The 19,054-nt window shown below is 43.4% G+C and overlaps 1 protein-coding gene across 2 annotated transcripts in view; it reads right to left on the bottom strand.

Moving 5' to 3' along the window:
* LOC109936348 (cell migration inducing hyaluronidase 1) overlaps positions 1-19,054 on the bottom strand; it is a 215,934-nt gene that overhangs the window by 39,542 nt on the left and 157,338 nt on the right. For both annotated transcript variants that reach the window (XM_048615950.1, XM_020534964.2), the window contains exon 14: positions 15,619-15,824. In XM_048615950.1, coding sequence (XP_048471907.1) covers positions 15,619-15,824 — 206 coding nt within the window. The remainder of the gene's footprint in view (positions 1-15,618; positions 15,825-19,054) is intronic.

Genomic DNA, 19,054 nt, shown 5'->3' with positions numbered 1-19,054 from the left:
TGTCTCTGTGTCTATGTCTCTGTGTCTATGTCTCTGTGTCTATGTCTCTGTGTGTCTGTGTGTGTGTGTCTGTGTGTGTGTGTCTGTGTGTGCGCATGTGTGTCTGTGTCTGTCTGTGCGTGTGCGCGTGTCTGTGTATGTCTGTGTGTGTCTGTGTCCCTGTGTAGTGGGATCTTATGGGGAAGGAGAGGGGGTAAGGACAGGTGAGGTTGGAGACAAATCCTGCTCCTCCCATTGCGATACCAACCCCAGGAACAGGTCAGAGCAGCCACAATGGCTGTCACATATCAGGAAGGTTACAAGGCTCTGGGATTTTTCCCTCCAGTCTTTCACTTCAATATTAGGCCCTCTATCCCTCAAACTTTCTCCCTCCCCAGCCATTCCCAAAGCTCCATCTATTGCACCTCGTTATATTCCATGCCCCTGTATCAATTTGTACAGCCCTTATACCTTTCATGACAAGCTATCCTCCCTCACATATCCCCATGGCTCCTTTCAGCACTCATTGAATCATAGAATTGCTACAGTGTGGAACCAGGCTGTTCAGCCTATCCTCATAGCCCTGCATTTCCCATGGCCAATCCACCTAACCTGCACATTTTGGACTGTGGGAGGAAACTGGAGCACCCGGAGGAAACCCACGCAGACATGGGAAGAATGTACAAACTCTACACAGACGATCACCTGAGGCTGGAATTGAACCTGGGTCCCTGCCGCTGTGAGTCAGCAATGCTAACCACTGAGCCACTGTGCTGCTCAACTTATGCCAATACATGCCACTCCACAGTCATCCACATGGTTCATTACTGACCTATGCCATCTTGATACAACCACAGACTAAGATATACCCACCAATCATGTCCAGGCCCCTTATAGTGACTATACTAACTCACTGCTATCTCTAGCCAACACATGTTGCACCACAATCACTCTTTTCCTTACAATTGCGAAAATCAGGGCAAATGTCATTCCATCAGTACAGCAATGAAATCACAGCCTGAATTATGGATTCCCATCTCTACCGTGGTTTCCTCCCACAACCGTTTCGCACAGAGGGGAGAGTAAAGCCAAAGCAAAAGTAAAAGGAAAGCCCAAGAACTTCTTGGTTATCAGGATTTTCCTCGAATTTTACAACAGATTCCTATTTCCAACATAACTAAAAACAGAATGCATCTACAGGTCAGTTGATGTAACCTAAATAAGCTATTCTGAATCATCTTAACTCCATCTGTATCAGGTTTAAAATAAAATCAGAGTGTGTGATAATCTGTTTTGGTTTTGAGTTTTCAGCAAAACTGTCTTAACCACTGGAATTGTTTCTAAATAATAGAAAGCAGAGTTTCAATCAGAAACACATTCTTCTCTTAGTGTTATGGTGTTATAGTTAATAATAAACAATAAAAGCTTGATTTGTGGCACCTGATAACCTGAAAATGGGTTTACAATGGGAATTTACAGCTTTCTGTGGCATTTTATTAAGCCTTTGTGGCTGTCTTCTTAATCTTCTGTCGTCTGAATCTTTCTTTCAAACATTATTCTGCGCAGTTTATGTTTTTTAACCAACCTGAACACCAGGAAAAAGGAACTTAAGATAATGAGAAACAGAATGGTTTCCACAAGTCTGTTAACATTAGTAACAAACAAATGACAGATCACAGTGTTCAAAATATCTGCTAATGTAGAGTTAAAACTGTGCCAGCTTTCATACCTTGGGAGTGCAGAAAGCAAAATAGTTCTTTCCATTCTTTAGTGCTAAGATTTACTGGCACAAAACTTCAATCTCCAAATGCTAGACTCTGGGGCGGCATGGTAGCTCAGTGGTTAGCACTGCTGCCTCACAGCAACGAGGATCCAGAGTTTGATTCCAGCTTCTGGTGACTGTCTGTGTGGAGTTTGCACATTCTTCCTGTGTCTGTGTGGGCTTCCTTGGGGTGCTCCAGTTTCCTCCCACCATCCGAAGATGTGATTGGCCATGCTAAATCCCTCAGGGATTTGCAGGCTAGGTGGATTAACCATGGGAAATGCAGGGTTACATGTATGGGGGTGGGAAACAATTGAAGGGCCGGTGTGGACATGCTGGGCCGAATGGCCTGCTTCCACACCGTAGGAATTCTATAATTCTAGGTGTGGTTTCATCTGTGTTCTTTGTAATTGAAACAAGGTTTCTTTGCTACTTTACTCATAGCCACATGTGGCAAAGGCTAAAATATCAGTTGTGTTCCAAATTACTTGTAGTGGCGACAGGAAATTGGAAGAGGGGTTCCTTTTCATGGGGCACTGGCATCAGAATTGGAACAGGAGGGATCTGTACCATTGGGATGGTCTCCACCCAAATTGAGCTGAGACCAAGGTTCTAGCGAAAAGGTTAAATAGGCTGGTCAACAGGACTTTAAACTAGAAAATGGGGGGTGAAGAGAATGGTGAAACTTGCTCCAGTGGGAAACAAAGCAGCAGGTTAACATCTGTAGTGGTGGATTCAACTAAGTGGATAAATATGAAAGAAATGACAGAGAAGGGAAATTCAGGAGAGGTTATTAAAGTCTCCAGCACAGATACAATTAGGACAGAGTGTTTGGAAAAGGCTAGCAATCAAACACTGGAAAAACGAATGAAAATGAGAAGAGGGAGGGTTAATACAGGACTGAAAGTGTTATATCTGAATGCACGCAGTATAAGGAATAAGGTAAATGAGCTTGTGGCGCAGATCGAAACTGGCTGGTAGACGTGGTAGGCATCATGGAGACGTGGTTGCAAGAGGATCAGGATTGGGAACTGAATATCCAAGGATATACATCCTATCGAAAAGATAGGCAGGTAGGCCGAGGCGGTGGGGTTGCCTTATTAGCGAGAAATGAAATTAAATCAATAGGAAGAAACGAAGTAGGGTTAGATGGTGTAAAACCTGTGTGGGTAGAATTGAGGAACCGCAAAAGGTAAAAAAACCATAATTGGGGTTGTGTACAGGCCTCCAAACAGTAGTCAGGAGCAGGGGCGCAAGATACACCAGGAGATAGAAAAGGTGTAAGAAAGGCAAAGTCAGAGTGATCATGGGGGATTTCAATATGCAGGTGGACTGGGAAAATCATGTTGGTAGTGGATTGCAAGAAAAGGAGTTTGTGGAATGTCTATGAGATGGCTTTTTGGAGCAGCTCGTGGTGGAGCCCACAAGGGAACAGGCAAAACTGGATTTAGTGTTGTGCAACGAGGCAGACTTCATAAGGGAGCTTAAGGTAAAGGAAACCTACAGTGATCATACGATGATAGAATTTACTCTGCAATTTGAGAGGGAGAAGATAGAATCAGAGGTAATGGTATTACAGCTGAATAAAGGTGACTGCAGAGGTATGAGGAAGGAACTAAGCAGAATTGACTGGAAGAGGAGCCTAGCAGGAAAGACAGTGGAACAGCAATGGCAGTAGTTTCTGGGACTAATTCAGAAGACGCAGCAAAAATTCATCCCAAGGAAAAAGAAGCATGGTACAGGGAGGATGAGGTAACCATGGCTGACTAAGGAAGTCAGGGATAGCATAAAAGCAAAAGAGAAAGCATATAATGTGGTGAAGGGCAGTGGGAAACCAGAGGACTGGGAAGCTTACAAAGACCAAGAGAGGGCAACAAAAAAAGAAATAAGGACGGAGAAGATTAAACATGGGGGTAAGCTAGCCAGTAATATAAATTAAGACTGTAAGAGTTTCTTTAGGTATATAAAGGGCAAAAGGGAGGCAAAAGTGGACTTTGGACCACTGGAAAATGATGGTGTAGAGATGGTAGTGGGGAACAAGGAAATGGCGGAGGAACTGAATAATTACTTCGCATCAGTCTTCATGGTGAAAGACATGAAATTCAAAGGTGGAAGACCAAAAATTCAAGAGAGTCGGGGGCAGAGCTGAGTATGGTGGCCATCACCAAGGAAAAGGTGCTAGTAAAACCAATTGGCCTGAAGGTGGACAAATCACCTGGACCAGATGGACTACACCCCAGAGTTCTAAAGGAATTAGCTGAAGAGATAGTGGTGATCTTTCAGGAATCACTAGAATCAGGGAGGGTCCCAGAGGACTGGAAAATCACCAACGTGACACCCCTGTTTAAAAAGGGAGTAAGGCAAAAGACGGAAAATTACAGGCTGATTAGCCTAACCTCAGCTGTGGGTAAGAATTTGGAGTCCATTGTGAAGGATGAGATTGCTGAATAGTTGGAAGTGTACAGTAAAATAGGGCAAAGTCAGCATGGTTTCATCAAGGGGAGGTCATGCCTGACAAATCTGCTAGAATTCTTTGAGGAAGTAATGAGCAGGTTAGACCAAGGAGTGCCAATGGATGTTATCTACCTGGACTTCAAAAAGGCCTTTGATAAGGTGCAACGCAGGAAGCTGCTGAGTAAGATAAGGGCCCTTGGTGTTAGAGATAAGGTGTTAGCATGGATAGAAGATTGGCTGTCTGGCAGAAAGCAGAGAGTGGGGATAAAGGGGTCTTTCTCAGGATGGCAGCCAGTGACAAGTGGTGTTCCACAAGGGTCAATGTTGGGACCACAACTTTTCACTTTCTACATTAATGATCTAAATGAAGGAACTGTGGGCATTCTGGCTAAGTTTGCAGATGATACAAAGATATGTGGAGGGACAGGTAGTATTGAGGAGGTGGGGAGGCTGCAGAAGGATTTGGACAGGTTAGGAGAGTGGGCAAAGAAGTGGCAGATGGAGTACAATGTGGGAAAATGTGAGGTCATGCACTTTGGTAAGAAGAATAAAAGCATGGAATATTTTCTAACTGGGGAGAAAATTCAGAAGTCTGAAGTGCAAAGAGACTTGGGAGTTCTGGTCCAGGATTCTCTCAAGGTAACCTTGCAGATTGAGTCAGTAGTCAGGAAGGCAAATGCAATGTTGGCATTTATCTTGCGAGGACTTGAATATAAAAGCAGGGATGTACTACTAAGGCTTTATAAGGCTCTGGTCAGGCCACATTTGGAGTATTGCGTGCAGTTTTGGGCCCCATATGTCAGAAAGGATGTACTGGCCCTGGACCGGGTTCAGAGGAGGTTCACGAGAATGATCCCAGGAATGGAAAGCTTAACATATGAGGAACGTTTGAGGACTCTGGGACTGTAATCATTGGAGTTTAGGTGGATGAGGGTGGATCTAATTGAAACTTTCAGAATACTGAATGGCCTGGACAAAGTGGAAGTTGGGAAGGTGCTTCCATTGGTAGGAGAGACTAGGACCCGATGGCACAGCCTTAGAGTAAAGGGAAGACCTTTTAGAATGGAGATAAGGAGAAACTACTTCAGCCAGATAGTGGTGAATCTGTGGAATTCACTGCCACAGAAGGCTGTGGAGACCACGTCATTGAGTACATTTAAATAGATAGGTTCTTGATTGTCAAGGGGACCAAGGGTTACGGGGAGAAAGCGGGAGAATGGGGTTGAGGAACTTATCAGCCATGATTGAATGGCGGAGCAGACTCAGTGGGCCGAATGGCCTAATTTCTGCTCCTATGTCTTCTGGTCTTATGGATGAAGAGTCACTTTGGTGCTCTAACTATACCTGCCTCTCAGTTGACAGCTTTGGCTCTGCTCTCCCTTCTGAATTCTCAGGTTGAAGTTCCTTGGCAAATTGGTGGCTGCTTCTGTACCCAATTACACATATTATCTAGTGGCATTGTAAGAGGTTCAAGTTCACTCTCCACAAACAAGATTTAGACATTGCTGTTTGTGGGGAGCTTGCTAGGTGCAAGTTGATGACCATGTTTCCCCCATGAGAAGGGCCACTTTACTTTGAAAATTATTTATTTGCTGTAAATCACAGTGAGATTTCCACTTTCTTTGGATGGCATTGTATTTAAATATTTAACAACGGTTTACTTCTTTCAAATATGACATGTCTTCTTGAACCTCAGCAAACATCTATGTGATGCTGGCCCAGCTGATGATTTTTCCTTTGACTTATTTTCCTTTAGCAGTTCTGTCCCTGAGCTCAAATACTCCTGCTCTCCAGGACAGTACCACTTGGGCAACCAGATTCATGATCACTAACGGAATGAAAGTTTCTCATTGATTATTCCACTGGCTCCAGTGTTTTTGCTCAATCCATCTGTATGTTACGGTTCTCAACAAAATCTATTTAAAAGGAGTAATGTCTTTGTCAATGGACTTTAGTTGTGCATGGTAACTTTTTGTTTGACATGTTGGAATGATCTTCAGCGATTTTTGTGTTTGGAGGAATTTTTCAGAATCATTTACTGTGACTCCGATTGCTGACATGTGGGATTGAGATTTAAAACCACAGGAATTTATAATATAGCAGGAGGCCATTCAGCCAATTGTGGCCATGCTGATTCTTTACCAGACCAATCCAAAACTAATGCTGCTGTCTGCTATCTCCCTAAATTCATTTCCCCCAACTATTCCTTCAAAGATGCAATGGTCGATTCCATAACACTGTAAGATATTAGGGCAGAATTAGGCTATTCAGCTCGTTGAGTCTGCTCCATTATTCAATCATGGTTGATGTGTTTCTCAACCCCATTCTACTCATAACCCTTGATCCCTTTACCAATCAAGAACCTTCTGAGGAAGGGTCACTGGACCCGAAGTGTTAACTCTGATTTTTTCTTTACAGATGCTGCCAGACCTGCTGAGCTTTTCCAGCAACTTCTGTTTTTATTCCTGATTTACAGCATCTACAATTCTTTTCGTTTTTAAGAACCTATCTATCTCTGTCTTAAATACGCTCAATGACTTGGCCTCCACAGCCTTCTGCAGCAATGAGTTCCACAGATTCACCACCCTCTGGCTGACAAAATTAATTCCTCGTCTCAGTTCTAAAGGGTCATCCCATCACTCTGAGGCTGTGCCCTTGAGTCCTTTGTCTCCTTCTGGTAGAACCATCTTCTCCACGTCCACTCTATCCAGGCCTCTCAGTATTCTGCAAGTATTCCTCAAATTACTCACTGCTCCAAAAATTCCATAAACCAACAACTCTTGTTACCTTCTCTCCATGTTTTAATGATAATTTTAAATTGAATATAATTGCATCTTGTCATTGAATCTTCCAAGCTCACGAAATATATTTCCTTATTACCTCCACCAAGTTTCTTCATAATTTTAAAAACATTTGTTAAATTTCCTTTGCTACTATGGATGCAGTTCCACAAGCTTAAATCTATTCTTGCTTTCCATTCCTTACATTTTCCTCATAAATCTATGCCAGTATGCTGCTGGTTTATAATGTTTTCTGCGATGGGGTAGATATAACAGCACCCAGAACACTAACTGTGGACCATTCATGGTGTTGATATAGCACAGGACAAGTAGACCACTGGTCATGATTCAAACTTCCACCACAGCAAGTTAAGAATTTGGCTTGGGAATGCTAATCCAAAAATGGTGATATCAGAGGAACCCTCCTCCTGTAACAAGTCTAATTTATAGATGCTTCAGGTCTCTCAGAATGTGGTTGACTCAATGCTTGCAAGACACCTATGGATGAGAAATAGTTGCATTTATTAGCAATGTTCATACCCCAAATTCTTACTTCTTTTGAAAGCAACCAAGTTTCACTTTCTAGCCTTGAAGGAAAAATGCAAAAGTTCACCTGTTGTTCAACTATCCTTAACATTACAGTAAGCTAAACTGACATTTGAAATAGATGGAGATGAACACAACGGCACCAATATATTAATACATAGCATTAAAAGCACTAAAATGGCCTTCACAGCACCACTATAAATCAAAGCATGGCACTGAAAGGAGATGATTAGTCAGATGACCAAAAGCTTGGTCAAGGGGGTAGGCTTTAGGGACTGTGGTAAAGGCTTAAAGCAAGCCAGAGGGACTGATCTTTGGATCGAGACAGACTCATTGGAATGTTGTGGGGTACTGTAATAGATTACAGAACAAAAGGAGGGGCGAGGTCATTGAGGGACTTGCAAATAAGGGCTGGGAATTTTAAAATCAAGGTGTTGCTTGGCAGGAGCCAATTTAGATCAATGAGCATTGGAATGATGGAGGAACTTAGTGAGAATTAAGTGAAAGGCTGCAGAGTTTGGATGACATCAAATTCACTGGAAGGTGAAATGTGAGGGACCAATGATGAGTTGGAACAGTCAAGTCTAGAGGTAAATAAAAAAAACATGAGTGAGGGTTTCAACAGCAAATCAGTTAAGGCAGGGGCAAAAGTGGGTGATGATACGGAGGTAAAATTTAGCCGTCCTACAATGCCAATTATGAAAATGAAAGATCCTCTTGGGGTCATCACAAAAGTTGCCAAAAGGCTCATGCTGTTGCCAGGGAGAGGGACGGAACCAGTAACTTGGGAACAGAATTTGGAGCAGAGACTAAAAGTAACAGTTTCAGTTTTTCTAATAATTAATTGGAGGGAATTTCTGCTTTGCCATATTTACAAAGAGAGATGGTTACGAGGAACTGTTGGTGTAGGGAATGGTTACAGCACTGAGTGTTGAGACAAATACCATCTTTGAAGGAAATAGTTCTAGCAGAGGATTATATATGGCTACAGGGAGCTAGCAGGCAGTGGGATTAATTTCGGATTGCCAGCACAGACATGACTGGCTGAATGGCCTCCTGCTGTATTGTAAATGCTTAAAGTTAGGCATGGGCAGCACAATACCATTGGTAAGGACAATCCCTGTTTTATATTTGTTTCACCAAATGAACCGGTCGTGTTTATCTACTGTGTGCTTTCAACAAGGGGTTCTGTGCCTAGCATCCCTGCCTCTGATCCCTGCCTCTTCGTGTCTCACTCCAGGACTTGGTGGCCAAATAGGTCAACTTCTAAACAATATGGCAGACAGCAGGCAGCATGTCATGTGACACTGGTGAGCCGTGCAATGGAGAGAAACTGGATCCTTTGCCAATAATATCTTTAGCTCCAGGCTACAACATGCATTTGTAAACGTATCTGTCACCACAGCAACTCAGCCTTCTTTGGGGGCCAGCTGGCTGGGGAAACTGGTGCGTACCTGATTGATGCCAACAGCATGGGTTTCAATCCCCATTCCAGCTGGCATAGAGTCAGGGCTGCCTTCCTGTCTGACCCCCCAGGTGTAGTTCGTCGCACAGTGTATCAGGTCTCTGCCTTTGGACGGACGAGTGGAGAACAAGAGGATCCTTCCAACAATCTGAACAGCTTCAGCTGATACTCAATCTTCTGTACTCAAGCCATGTTTATATAAGCTGCCTCGTCATTTATGAAGATCATAAAACAATGCATTGTAATGACCACCCTTCCCATCACTGGGTCCCTACAAAAACTCAAGCTGAGTGATAAAACATTTGTGTGGTCTTTGTTTTAGTGTCTGAAGTGGGCCATTTGAGTCTGAAATTGCCTCTTGCTACAACTGAATGTATTGCAGGCAGCTAAGGTGGTGACCGACAGAAGAACTACACCATTGGTCAAAGGTAAAGCGGAAAAAACAAACTTCTTCCAACAAAGGTGGTGGAGTTCCAGGTGGAACTTTCCCAGGATATAAATTTTATGAAGATGGTCGGAGAATCTGAATCAAGTAAAAACTAATGTCCTGGGAAGGTTCCATCTGGGCGTCGGCCATGTTTATCCTACAAACTTAACCGTCTGAAGTGAAGAACCATCTGCTGCACAAATCTCACTGATTCCTCTTGAGAGGCATTACTGGCCAATCTTTAAGTAGGTTAAAGTCCGAAAAAAACTGCAGATGCTGGAAATCCAAGGTAGACAAGCAGGAGGCTGGAAGAACACAGCAGGCCAGGCAGCATCTGGAGGAAAGGAGCAGACAACGTTTCGGGTATTACTCTGCTTCAGGACTGGATGTGAGGGTAGGGGGAGCTGCAGATAGAGAGGGGGGAGAAGGGGTGGAGGCAAAATGGTGATGATAGGTGGACACTGGTGGTAGGTACGACCTGGTTGGTCAATGGGAGGGATTAATCCGTTTGGTGGCTGGAAGGGAGGGTCAGAAGGTGGAATGGAAGGCGAGGCAATGGATAGGTGGGAAGGTTATTTGAAATTGGAGAATTCAATGTCCATTTTCAAATAATCTTGCCACCCATCCCCTGCCTCCCCTTCCAGCTCCCCCTTCCTCCCTTCCATTCCACCTTCTGACTCTCCCTTCCAGCCACCAAACGGATTCATCCCTCCCATTGACCAACCAGGTCATACCTACCACCAGTGTCCATCTATCATCACCATTTTGCCTCCACCCCTTCTCCCCCCTCTCTATCTGCAGCTCCCCCCACCCCCACATCCAGTCCTGAAGCAGAGTAATACCCGAAACGTTGACTGCTCCTTTCCTCCAGATGCTGCCTGGCTTGCTGTGTTCTTCCAGCCACTTGCTTGTCTACCTTTAAATAGGTTAAATGGGCAGCTGCTTTGTTTGGGAGGAATGTTGACTGTCAGAAAAGCACCAAGGATATTGAGGTCACAAAGAAAAATCTACCGAGCTTAAATATGTCCACTGACTCTGCCTCCTTTTCAGTCATCTATAGATCATACATGGTCTTCCTGGCCCATCATTTCAGTAACATCAAATTAAACCTCTTTGGGCTTGTAAGCAAGATTCCATTAGCATATTGTCCCAATTCCATAGAGATGGAATGAAAATAACAAACCATTTGGATACGCTTGCCTTATATATTCTTCATATGAGTGTGACTCCACTCTGGGAGCTTGCAGTCAGAAACATCTCCCTTCCCAGTGTCCAGTAGATCCCTAGACCCTCAGGAATGGAACCACAAGTGGCCGCTCTGAGAAGCCCCACACTGGCAGAGCAGTTTCACATGCAACTAACTTTATTCAGAAAATTATGGGATATATTTCTACAATGTGCATCGGCTGCTCCATCCTCACTTACACCACCAATTCCCTGCCCCTCCACCCCTGCACAGAACCTTGGAAAGAAATTGTCTGATACAGTTACATTGCTGTTATCATTAGAGATTGATTTGGACACATATGGAAGAACACAGCTATACACCCAGAGTGTCCTGTGACACAAACTGGAAAAGTTGACAATTTGCAATGCTCTGATAGGTGTTTGTCAAGTTATTCTACAGCCAGTGAATTTAAGAATCTTTTGATAACAGGGTTTGTCTCCTACTCCCTGGTTTGTGTTTTGTAGCCAGCTTGTTAGCCAGTTGTCTGCAGACACCATGAGGTTGGATTGTCATCTTCAATGCAGGTAGTGGGAGTTGGGACAACTCCTGGCTCCAGGCATCTGACTTAGAAAACTACATATCCAGAGTGGGGCAGTTGTCGGGGTGGGGGGGGGGGGGGGTGGGCGGGGGGGGGTGGGTGTGCAGATGCAGGTTGTATTTGGGCCAGCTAGCCCCAGAAAAGAGTTCAGATGCAGCCATTGGGGCTGCCATGGACGAGAATGCTGTGGAATTTTGCCCCAGTCATGCCTTTCCACACACCACCCATGTCCTCTTGTATTTTCCATACCGTGCCATTCCCCTCCAACTAGCCATCCACATGTCTCCCTTTACACTGCATGCCAAACTATGAGGCATCTTCATGCCCATTCACTCACTGTATAAAATCAATGAACCCTGCAGAGAGAATACAATTATAGAACCCCTACAGTGTGGAAGCAGGCCATTCAGCCCATTAAGTCCACCTCAACCCTCCGACACTATCCCACACAGACCCACCCCACCCCCACTACCGTATCCCTGTAACCCTGCATTTCCCATGGCTAACTCACCTAGCCTGCACATCCCTGGACACTACGGGCAATTTAGCATGGCCAATCCACCCTAACCTACACATCTTTGGACTGTGGGAGGAAACCAGAGCACCCCGAGGAAACCCATGCAGACACGGGGAGAATGTACTAACTCCACACAGACGGTTGTTCGAGGGTGGAATCAAACTCAGGTCCCTGGCACTGTGAGGTCATAGGGTTAACTGCTAAGCCACTGTATCGTCCTAGAATAGGATGTGGTAAAATATTAATTCTTAATTTTACACTCCTTTACAAAATTCATTTCACCACAGATCAATGAAGTTGTCAACCATCTTATTCAAGTATCAATATCAGAAACTTGAACCACTTCTCGTCTTGCAACAAGAAGCACTGCATCTTTGCAGAATAGATTAGAGAGCCAGAGCTGTTAATCAATGTTTTCCCTTGAGCTAAGCTGCTCCAACACTCTAATGGATGCTTGGACTCTCAGCCAAGAATGCTGAATGAAGGTCAACTTTCAACAGATGACACAAAGAGTCTGAAGATGGATGTGGGCAGGTTAAGCAAGTACATAAAAACAGGTCAGAAATTCATCTGGAACCGTGACTCAAGTGTATCAATTTCAAGAAAGCACGTGCTTGCAGTAAAGTGGATGGGAGAATCCCTGTAGCACTGATGGATAGAAGGTTTATATTGCTGAGTTTACCACAGACCAGAAAACCGTTAGGTTAGGTTTGATTTCAGAACAGTAGGCTTAAATTCTCAGTTCAGAAGTGTCGGAAGTTGAGTACAGAAGGGAGAATAGTTTCTCCTGCCAGAAGCTGGACACAGTTTTGTTTGCACAAGCTTTTAGTTTAGGGAAACCAGTTGCTATAGCCAATGTGTTTTAGTTTGTGGAACATTCAAATGAGGAGAGGTCGGATAGAAATCTTCAAGCTGCTATAACTGAAATAGTTTAGGTCATCAGAATCGTGGAAGGTTCATGCCAGTGGACCAGGAAATTATTGTAAGATGATTTGCCCCTCCTGTCAATAGCCCTACTTCTATTGGCCATTCATATATCCCCTATTTCTGGCTGGTGACTGGAATCGATCCTTCTCTGTAGGTGCTGGACAGTTTCGTAATAGAAACTGAAGATGCGGAGGTTGTGGTGGGCAGGGTGATACCATAAGACTCAGGTCATCGGAGGGGGATTGCAGAATGTAGCCATTCGATGGGGTGTGTCAGGTATCTAGAAATGTACTCATCATATCCTGGATCCAGCAGTCCTCAGCTCCCTTTATCTGCCAGCATTCACTGGGCCCAGGAAACCCAAGCCACCAGGGTTTAATTTAACTCAACTTCCATCTCCATTGTTGTCTCCTAGAAACAGATTGCCCAACTGCCACATCTCACCACAGCAGGAATGGGTAGGTTTGGATTGACCTTGTAACTTGTAACATTTTTAGACCCGACTTGACTGAAACCCTTCATTTTTGTGGGCTGACGTTGCTGCCCATGTCAGCATTTAGAAGCATGGTAGATTGGTAATGAAATTAAATGCAGTAAAAGGACTAGTAGGAATGACATTGCTCCTCCTATATACTCAGTGTCTGGCCTGAATTAACATTGCTATCAAAGCAGCAGTTGCTCAGCAATAAACTGCTCACTGATGCTCAACTTGTGTTCTGCCAGGGCTACTCAGTTCCTAACCTTGTTACAATACTGATCCAAACAGGGGCATTAAAGATGAAAGTGGCTGCCATTGACATTAATGTTGCATTTGACCTGAATGCGACATCAAGGACCTCTGGAGTTAATGAGAATGAGGGGGAAAATTTTCTGCTGGTTGGAGTCATACTAGACACCACAGTTTAAATACCAGTGGAAAACACAACAGCGCTTCATCGGAGGCTGCACTGATAATGTTACCCAGCATGGTAATGAAACATCTGCGGAACAATGAACCAGCTCGACGAGCCAACCATCCACAACAGAAGCAGCCCAAGTCCAAATGCAGCATGACCTGGAAGACACTCAGCCTTGGGATGATAAGTGGCTAGTAACGTTCATTCCACACAAGTGCCAGGCAATGGTCATCTCTGACAAGAGACAATCTAACCATTTTGTTTTGATGTTCAGTGGTATTACAACTCCTGAAACCCCACAATCAACAGCCAGCATCCTGGCAGTTACCATTGATAAGAACCTGAACTGGACCAGGCGTGGAAATACTGTGACTACAAGATCAGCTCAAAGACTGGGAATCCAGTATTGAGTAACTCATCTCCTGTCTACCCATGGTCTGTCCACAAGGCACAAGTCAGGAATGAGATAGAATACTCTCCATTTGGAGTGCAGCTCCAACAATATTCGGGAAGCTCAACACATCCAGGGCAAAGCTGCCCACTTGACTGGTATCTCACCCATCACCAACAATGCTCAGTAGCATCAGCGTGTACCATCTACAAGATTCATGGCAACAACTCACCAAGTCTACTTTGACAGTATCTTCTAAACTTGTGATCCCTACCATCGAAAAAGGCAAGGGTAGCACAAACATGGGAACATTGCCGCCTGCAAGTTCCTGGCCAAGACACACCATGACTTACACTATATCACAGTTCCCTTACTGTCACTGGATCAAATTCTTAACAGTTCCTACAAGCCAAGGACTGCAACTTTTAAGGAAGACAGTTCACCATCAGCTTCTCAAGGGAAATTGGGTATGATCAATAAATGATCATCACCATCCAGCGATGCCCACTTCCCACGAACATGTACAAAACAAAGTTGCCTGTTTCTATGCCGCAATTTCTATAATCATTGAATTCCTACAGCATGGAGCAGATCATTCAGCCCATCACGTCCACACCAACCGTCCAAAGAACATCCCACCCAGAACCACCCCTCTCCACCCTAACCCTGTAATTTCTGATGGCTAATCCACTTAGTCTGCATATCCCTGGACACTAGGGGAAATATAGTACGGTCAATCCACCTAACCTGCACATCTTTGGACTGTGGGGGGAAACTGAAGCACCCAGAGGAAACCCACACAGACATGGGGAGAATGTGCAAACTCCACAGAGACAGTTGCCAGAGGGTGGGATCGAGTCCGGGTCCCTGGCACTGTGAGTGCTAACCACTGAGCCACTGAGCCATTCTATGGTTTTTTCAGTCATTGGGATAGTTACAACCTCCAAGTGGTGCCCATCAGCATTCCCTCTACTTTTCCTACCAGCTGTACGAGTGCCCAAGGCTCATGTGTGGCGGTGGCTTCCGGAACCAGATGTTAATGGTGTGATGGCCCTTGTGTGGAACCTTGGAGCATCTGCATGTGGGCACAGACACACAGCTTAGAGGGAACGCTGGTGCCCATCATCAAATACTGACTGTTTTGCTGGAAAACGAGCTTTTGTTGTATCAAGGTGGGCAAAATCAAAGTATTGAATTGAGTAGTACAAACAATTTCACTTCGACTGAGATTAAAACACAGTACAAACCCAAATTCATTCCCCTATTTTATCAAAGTTCTCTGGTATGCTTCTTTTCCCATTGAGGAACATTTGTTGATGCACTAAGTCTCTGGCTGTTCCACTTTATTAAGGAACATACGTTAGCAAGTACTGCTGTATTGTTATCTTGCACATTACAGCAGTTAACGTCTTGAACTCACCATAAAATATGGAATCGAAAATAATTCTGAACTTTCACTTTTCTTATGCAAATACTCTACGTGATGGAGAAAAGTGAGTTTAGACTCTACCAATGTATTAATTTTGTTGAATATTACAGAATGTAAGTGGAGGGCAAATACCTTCAATCTTAATTCCTGGGACTCCCATCCAAATGGAATGGATAATGGTGTACTTTCTCCAACAACAGTTTTCCACTGGACTTACGGAATCATGCAATATCTCTTCAGTCCCAGTAAACCCAATCAAACTGCCTGGCCGTTACTTACTTGCAGTCCTGTCTAGGTTTTGGGATATATCCTGGATACACGCCTTCTGTTATGCTCCTGCACATTTTGCTGTCACGATCCGATGGTAACAGAGTCCCAGCTTTGACCAACAGTCCAAGGCAGTGATCAAATGTATTTCGTTCCTCAGGACCATCTTCAGTGAAGAAGCAATGCCCTAGGGTCTTGTAGCCAATAACATCTTTCACCTGTAAAGAGAAATAAAGAGGAATCAACTCTGCTCCCGTGGCCTCTCTCTTTCTGCACTGACTCAAAGCTTGCCGGTGGAGAATTGACCGAACAAATCAACATTTAACAAGTTTGGGGTAAACCAATCATTAATATGTTAACAGAAAACCCTGTTGTTAAGGTGCTTAAGGATAAAACAGACATAGGAATTTTACAGAAATGTTTTAATTCTTTTGATAAAGAACAGAATTAACCTATAAAGGGAAATGTGGGCTTTTTTAAAAAATGAATAAAGTTAGAGATTTGAACAGAGAATTTTGTAAAGGCAGCTGCATAGCATAGTCATGAGAATTCGGATTGTGTTCTACTTGATATCTCTCTCTCAACGAGCCAGCATGTGTGCACAATTTAGCTGCTGGGTTTGATTACTTTTCAGTGATGATGACAATCCATTGGCCGTGAACACTGAGGCATCCAAACTATCTGAAAGACACTGTGGATATGCAAGTTCTTCTTCACTGCCTCATGTGGTCACCATGAATTGCAAAAGTACCCGTGTTCGTTGGAGTGAACTGGCTATTGGTGCCTCAGTTGCAGTCAAAAAGAAAAATACTGCAGATGCTGGCGATCCAAACTGAATGCAGAAAGTGTTGGAGAAACTCAGCAGCCCCTGACAGCATCTGTGGAACAGAGTTATTCACAGAGTCCAACATGCAATTTTTCAGAACTGAAGGGTGCTGGAAAAGTGATGGCTCTGCAGATCTCTTCAATTGTGAAGAAGAATCTCACTGGACGCTAAATGTTAGCTCTGATTCTCTCTCTACAGATGCTACCAGACCTCCAGCATCACTGTTTTTTTCCCTCACAGTAACACCTGTTAGACTTGGAAACTGTCATTTAATTGGTAAAATCATTCATTCAGCTTTGGAGTTCTGTTTTATCTTTTTAATCTTGTTAAATTGGCAGCAATCCCCTGATTATTATTCAGAAGCAGGGGACATATTGGAATGCCTTAAAACAGCACCCTTAGCAATGGGTGTTTAAGAGCTGGGAGTCACCAGTGCAGGACGATCTGTGCTGGCTGATCTAGAATTCCTTGGAGTAACAAAGATATCAGCAAAGGATGAGAGATCAGAGCAGAGTAACCCTTTCAGAAAGGGAATAGCAGGATTAGGAAGTGAGATGCGGAAAGGACAAGAGCATCTAAGATATATAGCAGGATAGAATAGTCTGGAGGTTGGAGGGACTACACTAGAGTTTTGCAGGTACATACTGACTCTTCTTGACTATCTCAAGAGATTTCCAAATGTGATCACCTGCCTTATTGTTACTATGGGAAATGAATTGATGCAAACTTACAAATGAAATCATTCAGAGGGAGATGGTGTCATAGTGGTAATGTCACTGGACTCATAATCCAGAATTCCAGGATGTTAGTTCTGGGGACTGGTGTTCAAAACCCACCATGACAGTGAAATGTGAAAATATCAGGTATAAAACAAAACAGCCTAATAGTAACAATGTACCCATTGTCAGTTGGTTCAATAATGTCCTTTAGGGAAGGAAATCTACCATCTTTACCTGGCTTGACCTACATGTGCCTTCAGACCCACAGCAATGTAGTTGACTCTTAACTGCCCTCTGGACAATTAGGGGTGGGCAATGACTCTGATGGCCTAGCCAGAGTTGCCCATGTCTGATGAATTTAGAAAATAGGTTCAGCCCATTTGAACAAATTCTGCGAATATGTACAATCCCAGCAACTAAGGCTTAAAAATCAACAATATTGTCTTCCCACAAGCTCGATCTGTTAAAATGGGATTTTATTTTTGTTGTTTACATCATTGGGAATGATTTTGTGGCTGTTTTTCCTCTTAAGTTAATGTCATGAAACACACCCACCACAGCCAATGGATTGGGCACCTTTCCCCTAAAATAAAAGTTTTCAAAAAATGAAGTTACCCTCATGTTATCTTATGAGCTTAAGGCAAAGTCATCCTTCAAAACAGAATACTTATCAAAGTAAACACATTCTCTGGGAGTACTCAATTATTCTTTCATGTGAATTTATTTATTGTTGAGTTAAGATTAATGAAAAGTAGACAAGTTTCCTAAGCCGATAAATGAGTTTTTACAGAAAGAATTACTGGCATTTATATAATACTTTGAACAGTCTCATGTTGTTCCAAAATGCTTTACCCTGAAGCATATTTAAAGAGTAGTCCAAATGTGGAAAATGCAAGAACTAATTAGCAACCACACACAGCCATGGTAAACTATATTTATAAAATGATTCTGGGGATAACTATTAGCCAGGGCACCAAAGTGCATCCCCCTGCACTTAGTTGAATAGTGCGACAGTATTTCTTTTACATCTACCTGAGAGAGCAGACAGAGTTTCAGATTAACATCTTATGCACAAGACAGCACTGACACTGTAGCATATTGGCAGTTCTCCACTAGGGACATCTGCCTAGGTTTTTGGGCTGGGTCTTGATTTCCAAGTAGGAGATAAGGATGCTGCCCACTGACCCTCAACTGAGAACTTACAGATGGACAGAGGTGGCAAACCAATCTGTTCAGAACCAAACTGCTGTCAAAGTAAACACATTTTGGGGGAATTTATATATTATTTTTAATGTGAATCCAAATTTTGTTACATGAAAAACAAAAATCCATATAGATAAGTTCTTATTGCAGTTAAATTAGATTTTGGATCTTTAGGAAGAATATCTTTCTGGCTTTGCTGTTAATGTGGTATTTATTATTTTAAAAATTGAAGAGAGTGGCCGGCAATATCTCTTACGCACAAATCAAAGCATATAATTCAGAATTCTGTGCTTTATAAATGGTATTCAAACCAATTATTAAAATAATTTCACCAAAATTCAGCCCATTTCTGCCAGACCAACTTCTTATCCATATTCCTTTTTTACTGTAATATGATAAACAGCACATTCTAATGACACAACTGCACACTGGTTCACAATGCAGAATCGAAGACATAGGTCACAACTTTAATTCCATACGATAGTCACAGTCCAGAAAAGAAATGCTTTTTATTATAATGAAGTGTGGAGCTGGAGGAACACAGCAGGGCAGGCAGCATCAGAGGAACAGGAAAGCTGGCATTTCAGGTCGGGACCCTTCTTCAGAAGATTTCTGAAGAAGGGTCCCGACCCAAAACGTCAGCTTTCCTGCTCCTCCTATGCTGCCTGCCCTGCTGTGTTCCTCCAGCTCCACACTTCAT

Source organism: Rhincodon typus, chromosome 33 (genome assembly GCF_021869965.1).
Source record: "Rhincodon typus isolate 14 chromosome 33, sRhiTyp1.1, whole genome shotgun sequence".
Lineage (NCBI taxonomy): Eukaryota > Metazoa > Chordata > Chondrichthyes > Orectolobiformes > Rhincodontidae > Rhincodon > Rhincodon typus.
This window is presented reverse-complemented; position numbering and strand designations above follow the sequence as displayed.